Source organism: Atractosteus spatula, chromosome 2 (assembly GCF_055471065.1).
Source record: "Atractosteus spatula isolate fAtrSpa1 chromosome 2, fAtrSpa1.hap1, whole genome shotgun sequence".
NCBI classification, from domain to species: Eukaryota; Metazoa; Chordata; class Actinopteri; order Semionotiformes; family Lepisosteidae; genus Atractosteus; species Atractosteus spatula.
This window is the reverse complement of record NC_142707.1, coordinates 18,270,524-18,291,105: the sequence shown is the minus strand read 5'-3', so window position 1 is coordinate 18,291,105 and position 20,582 is coordinate 18,270,524. Positions and strand designations below refer to the sequence as shown.

At 36.2% G+C, this 20,582-nt stretch overlaps 2 protein-coding genes across 5 annotated transcripts in view; one reads left to right on the top strand and one right to left on the bottom strand.

The window, feature by feature from the left end:
* elp3 (elongator acetyltransferase complex subunit 3) overlaps window positions 1-4,478 on the bottom strand; it is a 69,311-nt gene extending 64,833 nt beyond the window's left edge. The window contains exons 1-6 of one of the 2 annotated variants that reach the window (XM_088938374.1): window positions 4,270-4,478; window positions 3,263-3,362; window positions 2,313-2,451; window positions 1,992-2,062; window positions 807-870; window positions 384-452 (exon numbers count right to left, since the gene is read on the bottom strand). In XM_088938374.1, coding sequence (XP_088794500.1) covers window positions 384-452; window positions 807-870; window positions 1,992-2,062; window positions 2,313-2,451; window positions 3,263-3,362; window positions 4,270-4,291 — 465 coding nt within the window. In that variant the 5' untranslated portion in view covers window positions 4,292-4,478. The remainder of the gene's footprint in view (window positions 1-383; window positions 453-806; window positions 871-1,991; window positions 2,063-2,312; window positions 2,452-3,262; window positions 3,363-4,269) is intronic. The other variant, XM_088938383.1, reaches the window with a different exon arrangement.
* Window positions 4,479-10,910: 6,432 nt separating this feature from the next.
* The window catches only part of LOC148839389 (kinesin-like protein KIF13B), a 76,179-nt gene continuing 66,507 nt past the window's right edge, over window positions 10,911-20,582 (top strand). For 2 of the 3 annotated variants that reach the window (XM_088939332.1, XM_088939340.1), the window contains exon 1: window positions 10,911-12,020. In XM_088939332.1, coding sequence (XP_088795458.1) covers window positions 11,951-12,020 — 70 coding nt within the window. In that variant the 5' untranslated portion in view covers window positions 10,911-11,950. The remainder of the gene's footprint in view (window positions 12,021-20,582) is intronic. The other variant, XM_088939326.1, reaches the window with a different exon arrangement.

Sequence of the window (20,582 nt, the reverse complement as noted above, 5' to 3'; positions counted from 1 at the left end):
AAGCCCAGCCTGAAGGTAACGCAGCACAGTGGTATGCTTTCTTTTTGTTGCATTTTTTCCACTATTTTTGGTCCCTACTTGCCTCACACAGGTGCTTCTGTCCCCTTACCCGGGGTGTAGACTTTTTACCGGTGCTCGCTGCGGCGCCTCCCACTACCCAATGTCACAGTATTTACAAACCGCCTATGTGGAAACGATACAGCAAAACCAAATTAATCAAGAATATTGCAACAAGAATAGAGCAACAGCCTGATCATTCCATCAACAATGTATTATGCTCATAGCTTTTCAAACCACTCTTATATAGGGACATAGAAAGACAAAGAAAGACAAGAAAGACAATGTACAAAACAAGACTGGTCTGTTGCTGCACGTATGCTTACCTGCTCTACACGATGGCGCGTCTGAAGGTAGGGGTCATAACGGGCTCGGATGGCTCTCATAGAAGTAGGCTGTGGAGCAGAGGAAAGCATTTAGGAGCCTTCTGTTCCTTTAAGTTATTAGAATTTTTGTCATTCTAAATTTTCCTCATCAAAAATTAAGCCAAATTGCTTTTTGCAACATGGTAGGATTATAAGAAAGATTACAAAAAAGACAAAGCCTTTATACCCCTCTATATTTTTTAGGTCCTGTCACTGTTCCAAGTCTGAATAGAAGATCAAACAGAGACAGAGAACACCTGTACTCACCAGCTTCCCATTAACTAGCGTAGTTTCTCACAAACAACTTTTTTTTAACCTCCCAACCTGTGTGCAAGCTTGCTATGCAACTTTCTTCAGCTCTCAGCTGGGCCACTAGCATTTTACCTCATATCCTGTATAGGACTGCGTTGAATATTCAAAGTCTGAGTCAGGACCACCTGGGCAGTACCTGAAAAACACATTTATAAAGCAAGGAGGAAAAACCTAAAACTTCTATCAATTTTATAATTAAACACATTTGTTAACTTTAAGAAGTTTCACATAAAGATGGGTTTCGACTTAAGCAAAATGTTGTGTTCAAATGCTGTCTTTATAGAAATGTAGGCATGCTAAAATACATGGGTTTTTTTTATTCAGTATGTGTAGAAGGATACAGAATGTAGATAATAAAGCTTTCCCATGAGCAGAGCTAACGTTCCAGAGAAGAGATAATGAGTTCAAATTCCAGGTGTCAAGCTGCTGTTGTTTCCATGAGCAAGTTAATTCGCTAAGATTGTTCCAGTTAATGCCTTGCTGTACAAATCAGAATTTGTTTTATTGTTTAAATAAAGAATAAAAAAATGAATACCACAAGATCAAAAGTAACTACCACTACCAACAATGATCACTAATGCAAAGACAGCATTTCCAGGTTGGCTATAATCTACCTTACAAGGTAAAGACAGACAGTCAAGACAAATCAAAATCAGATAGCTGCAAAGGCCAAATTCCAAACTGCAAATTCTAGGCTATACTTGAGATGCCAAATTCTTTATGTTGTTTTGTTTTTTATTCTCGTGTACCTATATCCACCCCATATTGTAGGCTTTGACTGATGTTTTTCACTGTAAATCACTAATAAAGCAAAAGAAGTTTCCAACAAACAGAGCCCTCTTTATCTTTTCTGTGGTAATCCGTGATTTTTTTCATATTCACAAATTTGTAGAATCAAGCACTGGGAATAGAAAAGGCCTGTAACAAAGTAACCTGAAAAAAACATTACTACAAAAATGCAGTTTCAAGACAGCTCCTCCCATCACGGCTACATCTCATACTACCAATTGGACCTTCAAATATAGAAACCACTGGATTCCCCACGGAAAGGTATACTGTGCGATTGTGCAGCGCTCAAAATTGGCCTGAATTCTCTCATCTAGCAATAGCGCCTGCGGTGTGTGTGACAACTAGGCATTTGCAGTGCCATCAGTGACCACTGAATTAATGTGGTTTCTGACATCTTAGATCTGCTCTTTCCTATATGGTTTTAGAATAAAAACCAACATGGATGCAAATTCTTGCAGACATACTTACACACAGATGTTGCCTGTGAAGTTGATGTGAGGGCAGCGATGAGGTTTGCACATGACAGCAACCACTGCTATCTGCCCGGAATGAAAAAGACACAGCACACTCAGAATATTTAAGTAACTTCTGAGAACACGGACATGTTTGGACAGAGGACTCTGGCCTTGGTCTTGGAGAGGCCCAATAGGTTATGTTGAATCCCGTATTGCAAAGATTAGAAGAAGACGTCTTTGGCAGAAAGATAGATTAGTGAGAACAGTGACTAATAACTGATGAAATAAGACATGTGCAACAGAGTTCAGTTTCAGTGAAAGCTAGGTCACCTACCCCACTGGCTGTCCGGATGGGCTTGGCCTTCAGCTTGGGCACCAGAACCTGCCGGTATTGAGGTGGTACCGCTGCAATGATGTCCACAAGCCGAGGCTGTGAGGAGAGTCCATACTTGGCAGATGTTTTTGTTTTCAGTCTGCAAGGCAGGGTGAAAGACAAAGAAATTAACATTCAAATTTTATATGAGTATCCCACTGACTAGTTAACTATCAAGTTGAGATATAGTATTTGCAAAGTCTTTAATTTCTTAATTAAGCTTAGATCAAGTATACCTTTAGATGTCAAGATTGTTCACCAGTAAGATGTACTTTCTAACTTTGCACTTTAGTATACTTTAAGCCAAATAATATTTTGAGAATGTAAAAAAAAAACAGACTAGTAAATGCCGAGATGTTTTTTGCTGCCAAGAATTATTGTTGATATTAAAATTGTTACTATCACTACAGTCATACTCCATGTTAGAGACCAGCTTAAATTTAATTGAAAAGTACTGCATGTATAACAAACTTTAAAGTTAAGTCCTAAAGCAGGGGTGGTCAAATATCATTTAATTAATTCTAATACAAGTCTTTGATGTAATTAAAAATCACATTTTTACAAAATTTGGTTTACCACAATCCCTTAACAAAATGATCAGGCTGGCCTTTGGAATAACATACTGTCCCCCTCTTAATCAATCATTATGTTTGTCCATAAACCCACATACATGTAATTCATGGACCTTCAGGCACAATATTTGTTAGGTGAAAATTCTGCCAACTAAAAGCAAACAAGACTATGACATTTTCTGAATACTGTTGTTGTATTAAATGCATTCCACACCCAACCAATATTTTTTTTTTGTTTAATTTATGTACAATTCTATCACAATAGTTTAAGTCAAACCGGAGTGACAACTGACATCTTCACCATCGCAAAAGGCTGACTGAGAAGAGAGATCAACATACTTGTTGAGGTTGATATCTTTCCCCTCTTCATGAGCCTCCACCAGCTGTTTGATCACATCTGCAATTGTCATCATCATCAGCTCTGCATGGCTCAGGTCACCTGCCAAGCACACACAAGAACAGCTGATATCATTGAAGGGAAAAATTGCACATAAAAAACTGACTGAGGGAATAACGCAATTCAGGAAAAGAAACTCGCCAGTACTTGTGGGATTTTTTAGATTACAGTTCTATGGAAAGAAAAAAAAACTTACATTGATAAAAAACACTTCAAAATCACAACCTAAACAAAGTTTTCTTCTGTTATATAGTGTTCACTATAAATACTAACATTATTTTTAACTTTTTAATTGCTTCCCTGCATTGTGTAGAAGATGTAAAGACTTAGGTTAGTTTATGTCAACATACAGTAAACAGCTAAGTCTTTTTTTATAATCGTTAATGATCTGCTACCTTGACAACAAGTCATTAAAATGGAGGACTAAGACTAGGGCCAATTAAGAGCATCCAACAATACAATACACAAATGTTAACATTGTGTACAGTTCACATTGTTATCTCAAAATTTGTAAAAACAACTATGAACGGTTTTGACACAAGATACTGTCACCCTCGTATACCTTTCACCACTGTGTGTATATGTCATTTGTATAAACGACATAAAAATAAGTAATACATTTTAAGAATTAAATGGAGGCTTGACTTTCGTTACTTTTAAATAATGTGTCATCTCAAAACAAATAGCAGATGTTGATCTTATTATAAGTTAAGTTCAGTATTATAAGTTCTAACAAAGACTACATATGCTATATGACTATATAATAAAGCTATATGACGCTATGTTGTGGTTGAGATTTGATGATTTCCAGCGACCACATACAAGGTATCGGGATGTGTTACACTGGCAAACACTTTAATAAAACATCATAGTAACTACTTTATCTTAACATCACAACATATACTTTCTGGTGTATCTAGGAGAAATATTTAGAATCGCCAAGTCTTACTTTTCTTTTTCTGCTTCCCCATTCTCCTGTATTACGCTTTCTTCTGTTCAGTTTCTGTTAAAATTTTTTTAAAACAACAAAAATCTGTTCTCAAATAAAAATATACATGCATATGCCGTGTCACCTTACTATAGCGTAAACATCCTGTCTCTTGCTTGTATCAGCCACATGCAACCAGCCGTAAACCTAACTGTCGAAAAAATAGAAAACGGAAATACTTGCTCTATTTTAAAACTCCCCCTACATAACGGAAACATGTTATTATGAAAACCGTTCCTAGATTAAATAAACTGTCACCAGCACGTCGTAAATCGTTTTTTAGTAGTTTTGTGTTGTAATGTTAACAATTTTTTATAGTTAGTATTTTTTTTACTTAACTATTCAGAATTGAATTTATCAAGGGCCTTATTGTAATGACAATTGCCTCCATAAAGTGTTTCTTAAAACCCTCCAATTGTCATTGCACTTCTTTAGTACTGTACTTTTGCAACAGGCTTTTTGACTACTATAACAGGCACCTTTTAATACACCTGAGCCTTACTATTATCCAAAACTAATGCTGTGGAATAATTCATAACAAAACTAGTCCACAACACCATCTACATGTTAATCTGGAATCTCCACCAAAAGATACTAGTACAGTGACATTACTAAAATTAATTTCAATAATTGTAGACTGTCACATACTGTACTTGTCCCATTGCGTGACATTAGTGCTGTGCTAAACTCTCTTTCCTGTTGTTTTTAATATGTTAATGTACATGGGAAGCATATTTTTTAAAAAATCCTATGTGGTTAGAATCGATTTGGAGGCAGGGGGTTTCAATTTAAGATATACAGCACTTCGCTGCATTTATAAAACTATGTCAACAAACAAAATGGATACAAAGGTTTTCAAATTAAAAAAAGCATGCATTAACTTGAAGAAGCCTCTTATTCCTGGTAACAATCACAGCAACCTGGAGCCTATCCCAGAAGCATAACTCACCAGGTGGGATTATACTACAGACAGGATATTAGTCCATGACAGGACACACAAAAGGACAACTTAGAGACACCTATCAGGCTATCCAGTATACCTTTGGAAGCCAGAAGGAACTCAGTCTAAAAAACGTAAATTTGCTGAAAGAATATTATCCTGAACGATGTAAATTCAATAAAACGCCTATTTAATAAAAATAGAAACATATACTGCAAGAATATTTTATGTATATTTTGCAATAGAACAATAACTTGAAAATTATATAAATGTATTGGTTAAAATATGGTAATAGATTTGTCAAAATTTAAATTGAAATTGAAATTTGATCAAAATCTCAAAATTGTAGCCACGCTATATTTGATAGGAAATTTTAAAATACATTTTCTTATTTTTAGAGGCTATTCTCAGATGCGATAAAATGCTCCTAGACATCAGTCTTCAAAAAACATGCAGAGAAAGAGAATGTTTAGAGTGACCTCTACTGGGAAGGAAAAGCAATAAATCAGGATGTACTGTTGGAAAACGAATGTCTGTGCTGCACAGTATCTTAAGAGGAGCATTCACACCACTTTTATGATCTTATTGTTAGCAAAAGTGAAGGTATTGTTAAACTAAATAAGAGTGCTTTTTCAGTATGTCATTTTCAGAAATCCACAGTGCAAAAGGGAAATAATGACACAAATTGAAACAATTGCACAGCTTCATAAATCTCAAAATGGCTCAGCTTGATATCCTAAATATATACATAACTCTCAGCACTCATAGCAGCCAACAGGTCTTATTCTGGGCTAAAGGACAAACATGTAGACACTGAGATACGAAACATCTTAAACAGCATTAGCTGTAGCTCACACCAAGGCTATATGCTGGGTCTTGAGAGTGGGCAGAACAGTTACAGGACTCTACTGAATCCATGGTACTGGCACCTACACAATATAAACACATACCTGTAGCCTAATCAACAGAAAGGGACATTATGAGTAAGAACAGACCAATCAAAGCCATGCATTAGAAAATCAAGCATGCACAGATTATTTGCACCAGGGCAAAAGAACCATTCCTGCATCAGTTTACAGTAGGGCAGAGGGGGGGGTTCTTTTGCAAGACTGAGCTTTTGCAAACACATAGCTTATGCACTAGTTCAGAAATACTGAACTTTTTATAAAAGGTTCTACCTATTTATAGCCCAAAGCCAGAAATGCTTCAATGCATCTCAGTTACTGCATTAAGAGCAAAATCCCTCACGTCTTGCAATTAGGCAGCCAAAGAAAACATTCATATGAATTGTAGTAATGAGCTCTAAAAGAAAATTTACTGATGTTGGAAAGGCCAGAGTTTCAGATTCAGCAACATGGCTGCATAACCAATTCCATACACCCACCACCTTTGTTGTAAAGTAAGTTCATGCTCAAGAATCACACAGAAAAGATTTGCATGTAAGGAGAGATGTGATTTTTCTGTTTTCTTGCACAGCAGTAGAGGTGTATCAGGTGCTACACAGTTCTGCCAACCAACAGGATGAACTGAACATGGAAAAACACAAGCAATAATTGAAATACAATATTTTCAGAGTTTAATTATATTTTAACGATTTTTTTTCTGTTTCTGCGAGTCAGGGGTGATAAACTGTCAAGACCAGCATATTTGAAGAATTATGATTTGGGTAAAGAATAACTTTTTAAAAAAATCTCCTATTCTATCTTCTAGAACTTGCTGAGTTTAATGTGATTCTCAGTGCAGATATGAAGGCTGTCATTATTCCACTGCAATATAGAGACAAAGTTTACGAATCCCCAATATTATTATGGGAATTACCCAGCTGAGATGAGCTGACCTGATTGGAAAGCTGACAAAATATACATGTGAACAAGTAATAGGTTTATTCCATGCTGAAAAAAAGAAGAAAGAGAACACAACGTTTCGGCCGTGGAGCCTTCTTCAGGTGTGAGAGAGACAGGGCAGTAGGCAAAGGTAAAGTAGGGGGAGAACAAAGGTTGGGAGGGAGGAGGAGTGAGAGGCGGGAGCAGGGGACAGAAAGAGAGGCCAATCAAGAGGTGTGAAGTCAGAATGGGTGCAGAGAGGTGTGAAATGAAACTTCCAATGAATGGAGAAAATTTAAAAGAACAGTAGTCTGTCGTTCGGAAAACCGTCTTTGAGAACACAGACGGAGAGATTAGAGTGAGTGATTAGAGATTAGAGCACCCTAATCTCTCCGTCTGTGTTCTCAAAGACGGTTTTCCGAACTCATACATCAAAAAGACCACCGAAACCAAAATTATTCTGCAGCTAGGATCACACATTCTCCCTTCTCTTAACGACAGACTACTGTTCTTTTAAATTTTCACCATTCATTGGAAGTTTCATTTCACACCTCTCTGCACCCATTCTGACTTCACACCTCTTGATTGGCCTCTCTTTCTGTCCCCTGCACCCACCCCTCACTCCTCCTCCCTCCCAACCTTTGTTCTCCCGCTACTTTACCTTTGCCTACTGCCCTGTCTCTCTCACACCTGAAGAAGGCTCCACGGCCAAAACGTTGTGTTCTCTTTCTTCTTTTTTTCAGCATGGAATAAACCTATTACTTGTTCCTTTGCAGCCTACGCATGCTGACGCAGCTACCCACCTGAACTAAAACATACATGTACTTGCTAAAGCTGATAAATTTGACAAGCTCATGCAGCTCAGAATTAATCTTTTCTGAAGCAAGAGAATCTCTTTGTATTACAAAGTATTGCACCCGCACTACAAAGAAAGATTTTATTTCCTCATCTGAGCTACAGGTCTGTTTACTGTTCTAGTCAATACAGTGACTTCAGCAATGCAGACAAATGTGCATTAATTCCAATTTAGATTTCAAATTCATATTTTCAGAAACAAATATCTGTTACAAATGTCCTCACTTTTAAGTTTTTTTATACCTTTACAAAATGGTATACATTCCTTAATATTCGTGCCTTCATAGTATTCACTGTAAGCAAGCCCCTGACCATAAAGTATCAAACAGTATAGAGTATACTGTATATATTATTTTCAATATGTGAAAATGATCATGTTTCTGATTTCATGTTTTTAAAAGGTAAAATAAGATGAGGAATGTGACTGTTTTAGCTGAATGGCTCACTTTGGCATAAATTAAATTTTTAGATTGCATGTCAAACCTTTGTTGTAGACCAATGTAGCGGTAAAACATTTTGCAAATGGATTCGTATAACATTTTATGTGCCCAAAAATGTGTTGGAGCACACTCCCTTGGATGGAATTTATCTGTTCTAGCTTCCAAAAACACTTCTTGGAGAGGAATAGGAGGAAGTGTGCAGAGGAAGGAAACTAATGTTGTGTTTTGCCCCGAAGCCTACTGGGTCTCTGCAACACTGGACTGCCCTCAGAGCATTTCCTTTCATTCTATTTTGCAGTATCATCACAACTACAGAGTCCCGTCATAGCAAAAAGTCAAACAATTTACCTAGAGGTAGATCCAGGAACAGGAAGAGTACAGAGTGTGTAAGACAGAAGCAAGACATGAAAAATAAAAGAAAATCCCAAGACAGAGACAAACAGCTTCTCTAATTATATAGGCTGCTATGCTTCTCAAAAGATTGAGAATGTATGGTGAAGAACCATCTGGGCTCTATGGAAAGAGAGGGATGTGTGGGTCTTCTGCATATACCCAGACTGTCACATGTGTGTGTCCAGCTCATTTTTCTGTGGGACAGCTGCACATAGGGGTCCCTTTGAATAAAAGAGGTGATAACAAAAGGGGTGATAATGGATCAGTTCTTGCCTGTAAACTGAATAGCCCCAATGACTGAAAAAATAACTCACTTCAGGACTTAACGAGGGAAAGTATGAGCATGAGAAAGTCTGAATTCCAATTCTTTAGTAACATCCAAAGCAATAAATGAGGCAACAAAAACATAGTGAAACACATGTTTTTCTCATTTTATTTGTTTCACAAAAATAAAACCATCACACTTGATTTCAAACATATTGTGCTTGATAAAGAGATGACACTTTTTTAAATGCCCCTTATATTGGAATTAACATGTAATTTAAGAGCTAAACCCCTGCCAAATTTAAAATGATTAGTTATGCTTTGCAACAATACTTGTTTTGTTGCTTAGTATTACAGGTATGAATGTTTTGAAGATACCATTTATTTTCCACAAATGCTTAATAAAAATTACTCTCCCAGATCAGATTTGTTTTCCAAAGCTTTGAAAGACCCTAGTGAGATTAAACACCTGGGAATTGAATTGGTATTTAAAAACCTACTACCTCAGGCTATTGATTATGGTAGATTATGATCTCCAGAAACTGATGAACTTGCTTGATCAGCCATCTCAACTGTGTATCTTCTAACTTGTTATTTCATACAGTCTAAACCAACAATCATGTATTTGTTAAAATGTGTTAAGCATATTGGTTAACACACAAGGAATGATGCAACATATTAGCAGTATCTTTAAACAATGACTGGTGGAGAGTATGACAGCTGAACTAAACTACATTAAATATTCCTTTTATAAACGTATTACTTAGTTAATGAATTGAGTGGAAATAGATAAGATCACTTTATTGACCATATACAATTTCTTGTATTAGGAATTTGTCTTTTCGCAAATAGATCACACCGATTAATGTAACAAAATAACATTTAAAAACTCTAGTCTTCACATCTGAATATCATATTATACAATAATTAATTGTATTATTGGTATTATTACTAATATTTACAATTATTAGCATCTTATATATAAATATAAAAATAATAATTGATGTACAAGAAGGGCTGCAGTTTCACAATTGCTTGTACAAAACAAAAGGACACCTTTCATTGATTTTACACAGTACATATTGTGTAAAATGTACTGTAATATGTAATATGTAAATTTGAATTTGACTGCTTTTTAAATGTCAATGACTTTTAAGTTTTTGTGTTACTTGATTTGCTTGAGAAGACTGATAAATAAATTACTGTATGAAACATTATAACTTACCTAAAAATTGAATAAATTATTTCAAGGGGAAATTTGTGCTGAAAGCAGTTAACATTCTACAGAACAACATGCTTTTACTTTGATTAAATATTTTTTAAAAGGATCTGTCATCAAAGATACTGTATGATGCAGTTTGAGAAAGCTGGAGAAAATTAACATTTAAAACCTGGCCATTTCTGAACTATGTTGATCATTTGAGCCTCTCTTCTACTTCCTAGACCTTAAATCTTCTCATGCCTACAGATGATACTTGTTATGTGTGGTCTTTTACTTTTTTTGCTTCTTAGGGACTGTTAGTGTAATTACTATTGTAACACTGCTTACACTATTTAGTTATGCTGTTTTGTGTCTTCTGTCTCTTTCTCCTTTAGTTTGATTTCTTTTTGTGAAGGAAGATTTGGGAAATCTGAGAAGGGAAATTCTGTATTTTTTATTTTCATTTTTTTCATTTCATTAATCTCATATAACACACTGTACGAACAATTTACATGTTCAGTAATAACATGTAATGTAATGTTCTTACATGTAATTTTTGCAACTTATACAGAATGTATTTTAGTTAACAATAAACACACTTCTTAAAAATTGACTTGTCCTCACCAACATGGCGTTGCGTGGTTTTCATATCACTTCCCTTATTTGACCTTATCTGTCGGAAGAGGTGGGTGGGGTTACTGTAGGTTAAACATGGCTGCTGTGATTGCAAGGGATAGATTCAGGAAATGAAACAGGTGGAATTCTTCATCCTGTCGTGGAGCTGTTTTGGCTGAAAGGCAATCTTTAAATTTAAAAGAATTGTAAATAGACTTTTAAACTCAGGAAGAACCACAGGGCCTTATTTATCCGGAAGCTAACGGTAGTTTTTCAGTACGAGAAACGTAATTTTTACTAGCTACGAATGAAAAAGAAAATGCATAATTTATTTTAAAAGGCACTTTTTGAGAAGTGGACAAAAGCTGGAAGTTATGTCACAAAGGTGTGGGAGTAGATAGTGATTTTTTAAATATCTTTCAACTTAAAACGTTTTGTTCGTTTTACAATTAGTAGAACTGTTGCTGTTGATGGTTCTCCATGCAGAAAGGAGTATCTGGTTTGTCTTCACAGTAATGTAATTGAAGACCTCTACAGTTCATAAAATATTTATAAACCTTTTGAAAATGGCGTTTTTCAAATGAGATGATTGACTTTAAGGATCGTGAATAGTTATAAGGTGAAATGTGACACGCATCAGTGGATTTTCTTGTTTCACAGCTTAAGCAAATGCACCCTTCTACCGTAGGAATCTTTGAATATCATATTTTAGTCAATTATTCTTACACGTAGTACGTGAGAACTTTCGTTTTGGCGTTTCATAATAAAGCTATTTAGAAAATAAAACTCGACAACAAATAAAGGCATTAAAGATAAACCATCGTCATCAACAAAAGCACTTTGTTGTGCATCGGAAAGGAACTTGGATCAAAATTAAATATTCCGGTTCGCTAATTTTTGCTTGACTGGAAGTGGACGGAGCTCTGAGTTAATTACGTACATGCGAGTTTTTCTGCCTGGAAGGGAATTCGTACAGAACTCAGTTTCGTCAGAAAGCACTGGCTCACTAGACTTTGACGTCTAAATGCATCTGACTTCACTAAGAGATTGACAGGGATTTATTTCCAAAACCAGTGACCTCGACGTGGACAGGACCGTCCGCTAGTGAAACATGGGCGAATCAAACGTCAACGACTCCAATGTGAAGGTTGCAGTCCGGGTTCGGCCAATGAACCGGAGAGGTAAGCATGACCTTAGTTGTGAAACGGGTTAGTGTTGTTCCTCTTGCTGGGTGTCAGCCTAGAACAGTCATGAATTTTAACAAAAAGGGTTATTTTTCAGTATAGTGACATTAATGTACTGGGAGCAGAAAGAACAAAGTAATCAATGGACATGTTTTGAAAAGTTTATAATACATTGTAGTTTGAAGGACTTCATGTAATGCTAATTGTGTATTGTATTTCATACAAATTATTTGATTTTAGTTTTTAATTTAAGTTTTGGTTTCACTTGATGATGGGGTGGTAGAAAAGGTATTGGTTTCTCAGTGCTCTTTGGGTAATGAGTGATTGCTGTTTTTATGTAGAGACTGTAAAAAATCCCCATTTGACTTTGCACAAATTAGCTAAATATAATCTCTGCTAGTGTTAAAAATATTCTAAAATATCAGTAACATTTTTGCCCTACGTTAAATTCAGTAATCACCTTTTGCCAACATGACCTGTTTAATTTCCAGTTATTTCTGGAAATAACCATGAATTTATGTGTGTTCATTTGCTAACAGCAATGTGTTCCTTGCAAGAACCCTCTGTGGACAAAAAGGATTCCCCCTTTAAATAGCAACTCTTGGACTAGTTTCATCGGTTTCACTTAATTGTTTAATTGGTATTGGCAATACAGACTGTTTTCTCAGAATGTCACCAGCACTTGGCAAAAATAAAAAGTTTTCTGTGTGTACACATCATCATTACCTGTGGGTCTGTACAGGTAATGGGCAAAAAAACAGTTACACCTGGGTAAATGAGGAACACCCGAGTATATCAAAAACAAGGGCTTCTACACAGGTATGTCTTATGTGTTAGACTAATTATACTATTATAGTAACATCCCAGTGTGCTTAAGGTTGTATATAAAAATGCTGGAAAAATCTGGTTGCCAATAGGTTTTTATTATGGCCTCAAGGGTAGACTTCAGTGACTTCGAAAGCCAAGTGATTGTTGGAATATTTGGCAGGTGCTTCAGTGACAAGAGAGCTGAATTTGATGATGGTTCATGAGCAGCAGTGTCTAAGGTGATGTCTTTTCCTCTCAGTTCCATGCTGACATGATTAGCAAAGGGTAGAATGGCATACTCCAGGACTGTGATATTCCTGCATTCATTTGATGTGCAAAACAGAAAGCACTTCTAGATCAGTTGACTGCAAATTTCAACCTGGTCCAGTAGCAGATAGTTTATTCAAACAAGCTCTGCTGAGAACTCCACAGAGACGGATACCACAGTTGTGTTGTAGTGCACGAATCACTCCTTGAACTTGAACTTTATTGCCATATGTAACCGGTACATGTATTGGTACAATGGAATTCTTCCTTACAGAAAGTCTCTTGATTGTAAAAAAAAACACAAAGGGCAGACAGTTTATTTAGACAATATACAAGCAAGAAGTAGATAATATACAAGAAAACAGTTCGAATGTAAACAATGCAGGCATGTAAACCATGACCATGATCCTTATACATGTCATAGTACACTTGCGAATCCAGTGGTGATAAGACCACAGGCAATGGACTACAAAGTATTGGAGAAATGAGAAATGAGATCTGGTCAAATGAATAATCCTTCACCATGTTCTTGACAGAGGAAAGCACATGTGGTGCCAAACTAAAGAATCTACAGCTCTGCTTGACTCCAACAGTTAAGAATTCTGGTAGTTCTGCAATGTTGTGGGGCCCTTGTTCCAGCCACCAATTGGGTGCTCTCATTCTCTTGCAAAGCAAGGTCAATGCTAAGCACTGTGCAGTGTTACTGGGTGGTCATCTTCACTGAGTGGTCATATTTCTTCCCTACTGAAAGGAATTTCTTCCAGGATAATGCCCCCGTCCACAGAACACATCTCCCAATGGTTTGATGAGGATAAAACTGATAAAATCTATGTCATGACTTGATTTGTTAGTAGAGCATTTATGGGGTATTCTTGAAGGTTTTCTACTTGCATTACCCAGGTGTAAGTTGATGGCTTTCTGGTGGAAGAATGGTGCTGCATTCTGAGTTCTTCTGAGTCCCAGATGCTGGTAGGCTGTATGCCATAGTGCATACAGGCCATACTGGTGGCCCAAATATCCTTTGAAGTGACTTTAAACTGTTTTTTCTTTTTTTTTTGTCCAGTACCTGCAACTCAATCACTGGGCAGGGATGCACCTGAAACGCACTGCTAAGCATAAATTACAGAGTACTACACTGCAGAACCGTTAATTATCGCACACACAAGCAAAAGGACTCCCTGCCGTCTTGCAGAATGTCTCCTGGATGGGACTTTGAAGGAATAGTTGCTGCAAAGCAGCAGCTGAACCCAGTATACATTGTCAAAGTTGTTTTGCCACAAAGCAAATCTTGCTCATCATTTCGTGAAACTAGAAATGGAAAATTTCAAGATACAAGATGTTGCAAGACAGAATAAATATATTCCTTTCACCATTGAAAAAAAAATTACGGATAATTAGTTGCAGAGTAGGGTGGTACATTAATTGGCTTCTAGGAAACTTGGCCCTGGTATGTGTGCCGGTATGGTATTTATGTCTGCCAGCCCTGTGATAGACTGGCATCCCACCCAGGGGGTACCCTGCCTTGCTCCCGTTGCTTGCCTAGATAGGCTTTGGCTTGAAATGACTAACTCTGAAGTAAACTGAGGTTATCCAGAAGGAAACAAAATATTCAGAGTCATCCAGCAGTGGTTTTCTGTAAGTTCTGGTTTCAGCTGAGCTCTGTAATTTAATTGAGTTAAAATTTGATTTGATTTTTGCTGTGTCAGATTTTTTCAGCAGCTGTGTCTATTTAACCAGCAGAGTAAAATGTTTTCTTGCAGTGAGCCCCGCATATCCTGTCTCTGTGATGTTCTGGGCATGAATCTCCTTTATTAATGATTGTTGATGTTTTGGTTGTGGCTGTTCAAACCTTGCAGACCATGTTTCAGTTAATGAGGATGCCTGTCTCTAAACATAGTCATATGGGGCTCCTGTTGGTCTAGGTTTGTTAGAGTGTAGACGTTGTATTACAAGAGAGCAATGTGCTATCCGGCTCTTTGCAGAGGTGGAGTGTTGGACACTTGCCAAGGGTGTGTGTATTTACTTTTGACATGTTGGTTTTGTTTGTTTGAATGCTGTCTCTGCATATTCTATTGGAAAATAGTTCAAGTATTTTACCAGGGAATGTTAGTCTCAACATGAAGTTTAGTTTACACCTGGTTGATGTGATCTGACCTGATCTGCAAAATTCACTAAGTTATTAACTATGCTAGAATCCAATCCATGTAAATTAGGAAGAGCAGTGATCCTAGTACAGATTCCTGTGACATTACTTTGCAGCAGTTATTCTCCCTTATCTGTACTCTGTTTTGTATTAACCAATCCCCAGTGTAAAGATGCATTATCTTAAATATTTACCACTTGCAAGGACCTTTATCAAAAATTATTGCCTGTTTAGAGAATCGACAAGTTAAAAAATCAGCTTTTTCATACTGCATTTTAATTGTCACCTGTAAACCTGTTGCCATACAGGTGGTGACAAATATTATTGCCAATTAGTTCCATATCTTTACACATACTTAAAGTCTTACCTCTTAAATGGTTGTATAATTACAACATATTTGCAATAACATGTCCTGATGAGTGAGCAGTGGAAGGGTTTTAGTTGTACGTTTTAGTCTATTTTAACTTAATACACTTGAGATTTATCCATGGTATTTTAGTTCCTGTCACACTTTTATGCATTACTATACATATATTTAATTAAAATATATTAAATTATTTTTGATAATTTAATCAGGTTGATTAATTCCTTAATAAGCAACTGAGTCTAATAGTTATTAGCCTTTTCCTTTTCATTTTTATCTGTGAGAATACCTTATTTCATCCTCTTTTGTTCCTCTGCTGTTGTAAAACTGAAAAAAAACATTTAGCCTCTGTTGCGGTGTTTTAATCTCTCAAAGTATATGACATCCTCTTTTTTAGCTGGCAAAAAAATCGGCCATTTTTTTGGGAGATGATTGAGTGCAGCTGTTTTTCTGCAAGTTGCTTGAACACAAATGGCCTGAGGCTTATAATGCTTATCAACTCTGATAGTGATACCTGGATTAGTTATTAACTTGGTTATTAATGATCAACAGACTCTCTCACTTTTCCACAAAGGGACTACAGTACTAAAATGCCAGCACTAAAACTTCAGATTCCCACTTTTTTAGAAAATAGTGAATCACTATCTTCACTACAACAACTACCAAAAAGTACCAAAATGAGGTACATTCACTTGTCTTACTGCTGCATTATTAGCTTTTCTACAGATTTTTAAAAGCGATCAGCCTGTTAACCTTATCAGCTCTTTCTGTGATATGTAGGTTCGGAATTGGATACTAATGATGTTTTATGTTCATGCTGTAAATTATCAATTTAATAAGTAATGAGCTTCCTGAAACACAATGGGGGTGAGTCAAAAAGATTAAGATGTGTTATAGTATCTTAGCATTTTTATTGCTATATAGCATATTTATATAAAATCAGAAATAACTTATTGAATGAGACAGGAGTTTTTGATAGTATAGGCAATTAGAATTTTGAATTTTTTTTCTGATAGATATGGAAAAGAATAGTGACATGATCAATAAGGCTGAAATGCAATAGATGCTAAGAGGTTAAAAGAGAGTCTGTTTTACTGTATTTTAGTTACAGAGAGAGAAATCTGAAAACCATAACGGTGAAATTGGCAATTTCAAGCATGATGTAGTTAGCGTCCTTAACTCCTGGTGGAGTTTAAAGACGGTGGAGCAGATCTCACAGCAATCAAATAGCAAGGTGATTTCACCTTCGTTATTCTTTGCTGTTTTACCTGTAAATGTAGACGGCATGATATACAGTCTCACAACTTAGAAAATTTGGCTTTAGTTTGGAAGAAAAAGTCTCCCCAGTCAGTAGCTTTGATCAGCTGTCCAGTCATCCTCCTAGTAAGGAGCTGATGTTTCAGTTAGAGGAGAGTTTGTTATATGTTGGTTGTCTTAATATAAATGTTTTTGGCAAAGCTGATTGCACTAAACTATTGCAAATAATATGAATTATGTAAAAACACTTGAATAACATTCATTGGTGGCACAGTGGAGCAGTGGTAAGTTTTGCTGCCTTGTAGTGCTGGGGCCCTGGGTTCCAGGAACCTGCAAGGAGTTGGCTAGGTAAATTGGCTTCTGGGAAAATTGGCCATAGTATGAGCGTGTGCATTTCTGTGTCTGTATGTGCCCTGCCATGGGTTGCTTCCCATCTAGGGTGTATTTTAACTTGTGCCCATTGCTTGCCAGGATAGGGATGTGTTTTATTCTTCATTAGGCCAATTTCATGAGTCATGCTATACTAATCAGTTAAGCAGCAGGTTTCAGCTTAATAAAATGTGTACTTTTTGAATTATTTCTTTTTATAGAGCAGGTTAGCAAAGTACCTTCTTTACAAAGTTTTTAAAATTGAGTACTATTATAAGTTAAAAGGGTGATCCTAAAGAATGTGTTTGTAATGTTTCGAGTAAAAAGACTCATTTGCCTTTAAAACAATAAACAGTTTTAATCATGTTCTAGGTTCTCAAATTAAATTCTTTGTGTATATTCTGGTTTATTTCTGTTATTTAGCTGGACTTACTTAATTGGATACTTTTGACTTATTCTGACTAGTCCGTAGAGAGCTTTCATGGTAACTATCTTTAATAAAGTGAATGGTTTGATCTAGAAATCCTTAAGAAAAATCCTTTTTATAAGAAAATAGTTGGAACAGAAACCAGGTGTCACTGTGACCTCGAGAGAAGCTGAAATTAAGAGCCTTGTTCCAAACCATAAGCCCTTCAAAAAGTTGTGAGACTATAAAATTTTTTGCCTTAAAGTGTTTGGTTGATTTGTGTCAGTTTTCTTCTAAAACTGCAGCCAGCTTCCATTTTCTAATATCTCCTTTCTGTAGCTCCTAGAAATTATCCATCATAAGCAATAATGACGGAGTTGGTTACTGTAATAGCCATGGTATTGTGAAAGAGATATGACCAGTTTATTTTAAGGAGTCCAGTGGCATTGAATTTGGTTGGATTAGATTTTATATACTGTATATGGTTTCTTGCTACTTACTACACTTTTATTTGCTCCTCTCATTGTCTCAAGTTCCATGAGTTTTAAAAAGCTAGTTTTTCCCGTTCCTTCAGCAATGTGTACATCTCCGCAGTCCCTGCCCGCCGACACGCACATGACTGAGTGCTAATCCTTATTGCAACAGAAATAAAAAAAATGTTTGGAACACCTTTTTTTTAAGAGAACGTTAAATTTCAGTAGACTTTGGCAAGAAAATCTAAACAGCCTGCCAGAAATGCTCTCTGTGTAATCCCTCAGGTATTAGAAGTTGAACAGATTTCCCCTTGTTTCTAAATAATTACAATTTTTCCTTTAATGAGTAAATATTTGTAACTGGAATTTTAACAATACTTGTTAGAAAGGCATCATTCAGTATATTTTGTGATAAACATTTTTATGTATTAGTAAAAAAATGTGGACCGATTCATTCAGTATTTTTGTAATTCTAGTTTATTTTGATATTTTGCAAGGTTTTGTCTAGGCTTCTGTTGCTGTGCTACACTTCTCTATCCTACCTCTGGCTGCAGTCTGGAATGGACCTATTCTTTTTTTCCCCCTGGTGCTGACAAATGAATTAAAGTGATGATCAATGCCATCAAAATTATTTTGTGCTTATCTCCTGTACTACATTTTAAGATCAGAGATGACACAGAATAACTTGATAACAGTACCTATCCAATCGAAACTATATACTATATATGTAAGATACGATTATTTTGTTAGCCATATACATTTTCTTGCATTAGGAATTGGTCTTTTCGCATAACCCAACTTGGTCTCCATGAGACATACAGATAGGGAGAGAAGCTTGGGGTCAGAGTGCCAGGTCAGCCATTGTACAGCGCCCCTGGAGCAGTTGGGGTTAAGGGCCTTGCTTAGGGGCCCAACTGATTAGGATTCCTTGCCGGCTATGGGATTTGAACCGCAACTTTCCAGCCACAGGCACAGATCCTTAGCCACAGAGCCACCGCTCTGCCCCTAAATATGTAGTTTCATATTCTAGTAATTCCTTTGGCATTTAGAAAAGTAATATGGAAATAAAATAGTTCTATTCGGTGTTCCAGGTCTTCAGTTTTTATGTTTTGTCATGTGGTATCCCTCTAAACTTTGGCTGAATATTCCCACTTAAAAATCTTAAAATCTGCTAATTATGAAACAAGATAAGCTTCTTTTCACTTAACAATTGTTTTATTCTACTTCAAATATAGTCCCAGAGCCCATTCAACTTGTTTTTAATTTCTCTGCGGTTTCTGCATTTAATTTCACTGGATGTTTACATTTTCTGACTATTCTTTTCAGCCTTATGTATTTGTATGGTCTGCATAAACACAACTGCAGTATTTAAAATATAGTTATCATGATTAAAACATCATCCTATCTTTAGAGATATCCTTATCTTTATAGAGTCTTCATTTCTGTCCTACATATTAAACGCAGCTGTAGTGAGAGTGGCCTAGGATGGTCATTTATTTTATATTGTGTAAATTACTGAAAGGATTTGTAAAAATTAAATAATACAGTAAATCCTAGCAGCTCATGTTTACTGGCTTTTAGGCACCAGTCAAAGACTATATTCTCTCCATTTACTTAATTTGCAAGCAGCTGGAAGATAGTACCACCATGCCTGTCTGCACAAAGTAAATCAAGTTTTTAAAAACTAAAAGGGGGCATTCAGCTTCTTACACAGGCGTCTTACAATCTGGACACAGAAGAGTGTTGCCTTTTGATGGCAATACCCCCGATAAAAGCAGTTATAGAAAGTAAGTCCACAGCGATATGATAAATCTAATGTTTTACAAGTCTTGTCTAAACAAAAGGCTGATGCTTTATAGTTCAAGCTTATTAAATTTACATATGTAGACAAGGATCTCAAATATTGTATAATGCTATTCTGCTTCATCAGTACCAATCGCTGAAGGTTAAAACAAATGAGATCAAACTTTTCCTTTTCAATTTGAAAGGCATACTGGTTAGAGTCCCCACTTCATGTTTTGTGTGGCTGAGGTTCTAGTCCTGACATAATTCAAAGATTTCAAATAGCAAAAAGGCTCTATCATTGCCACATACTCGCCCTTTGGGCTAGGAGTATTGATTTCCTGTAGTCCAGGTGATAGTTTGTCAGATCCGACATGCAGTATGGTTTTTGTACATGATTTGAGATCTAAATTCCTGTTAGGAATTACAATATTATGCTTTACTACTGACCTATTACCTACATTTTAAATGAAAAGAGGTTTTGTATAAAATGTTTTTTGTAGAATGTGAATGGGAAATGTAAAGTAGTGGTTTGGGCTCTGGACTTGTAACTGAAAGGTTGTTGGTTTGCATACTTGCTGTGAATACTGTTCTAACCTTGAACACAGATCTCTACATTAATTGCTGTAGTCTACCCATGCTGTACCTAGCATTTCTATAGGAAACCTTGCAATGGAAAATGAGGAAATAG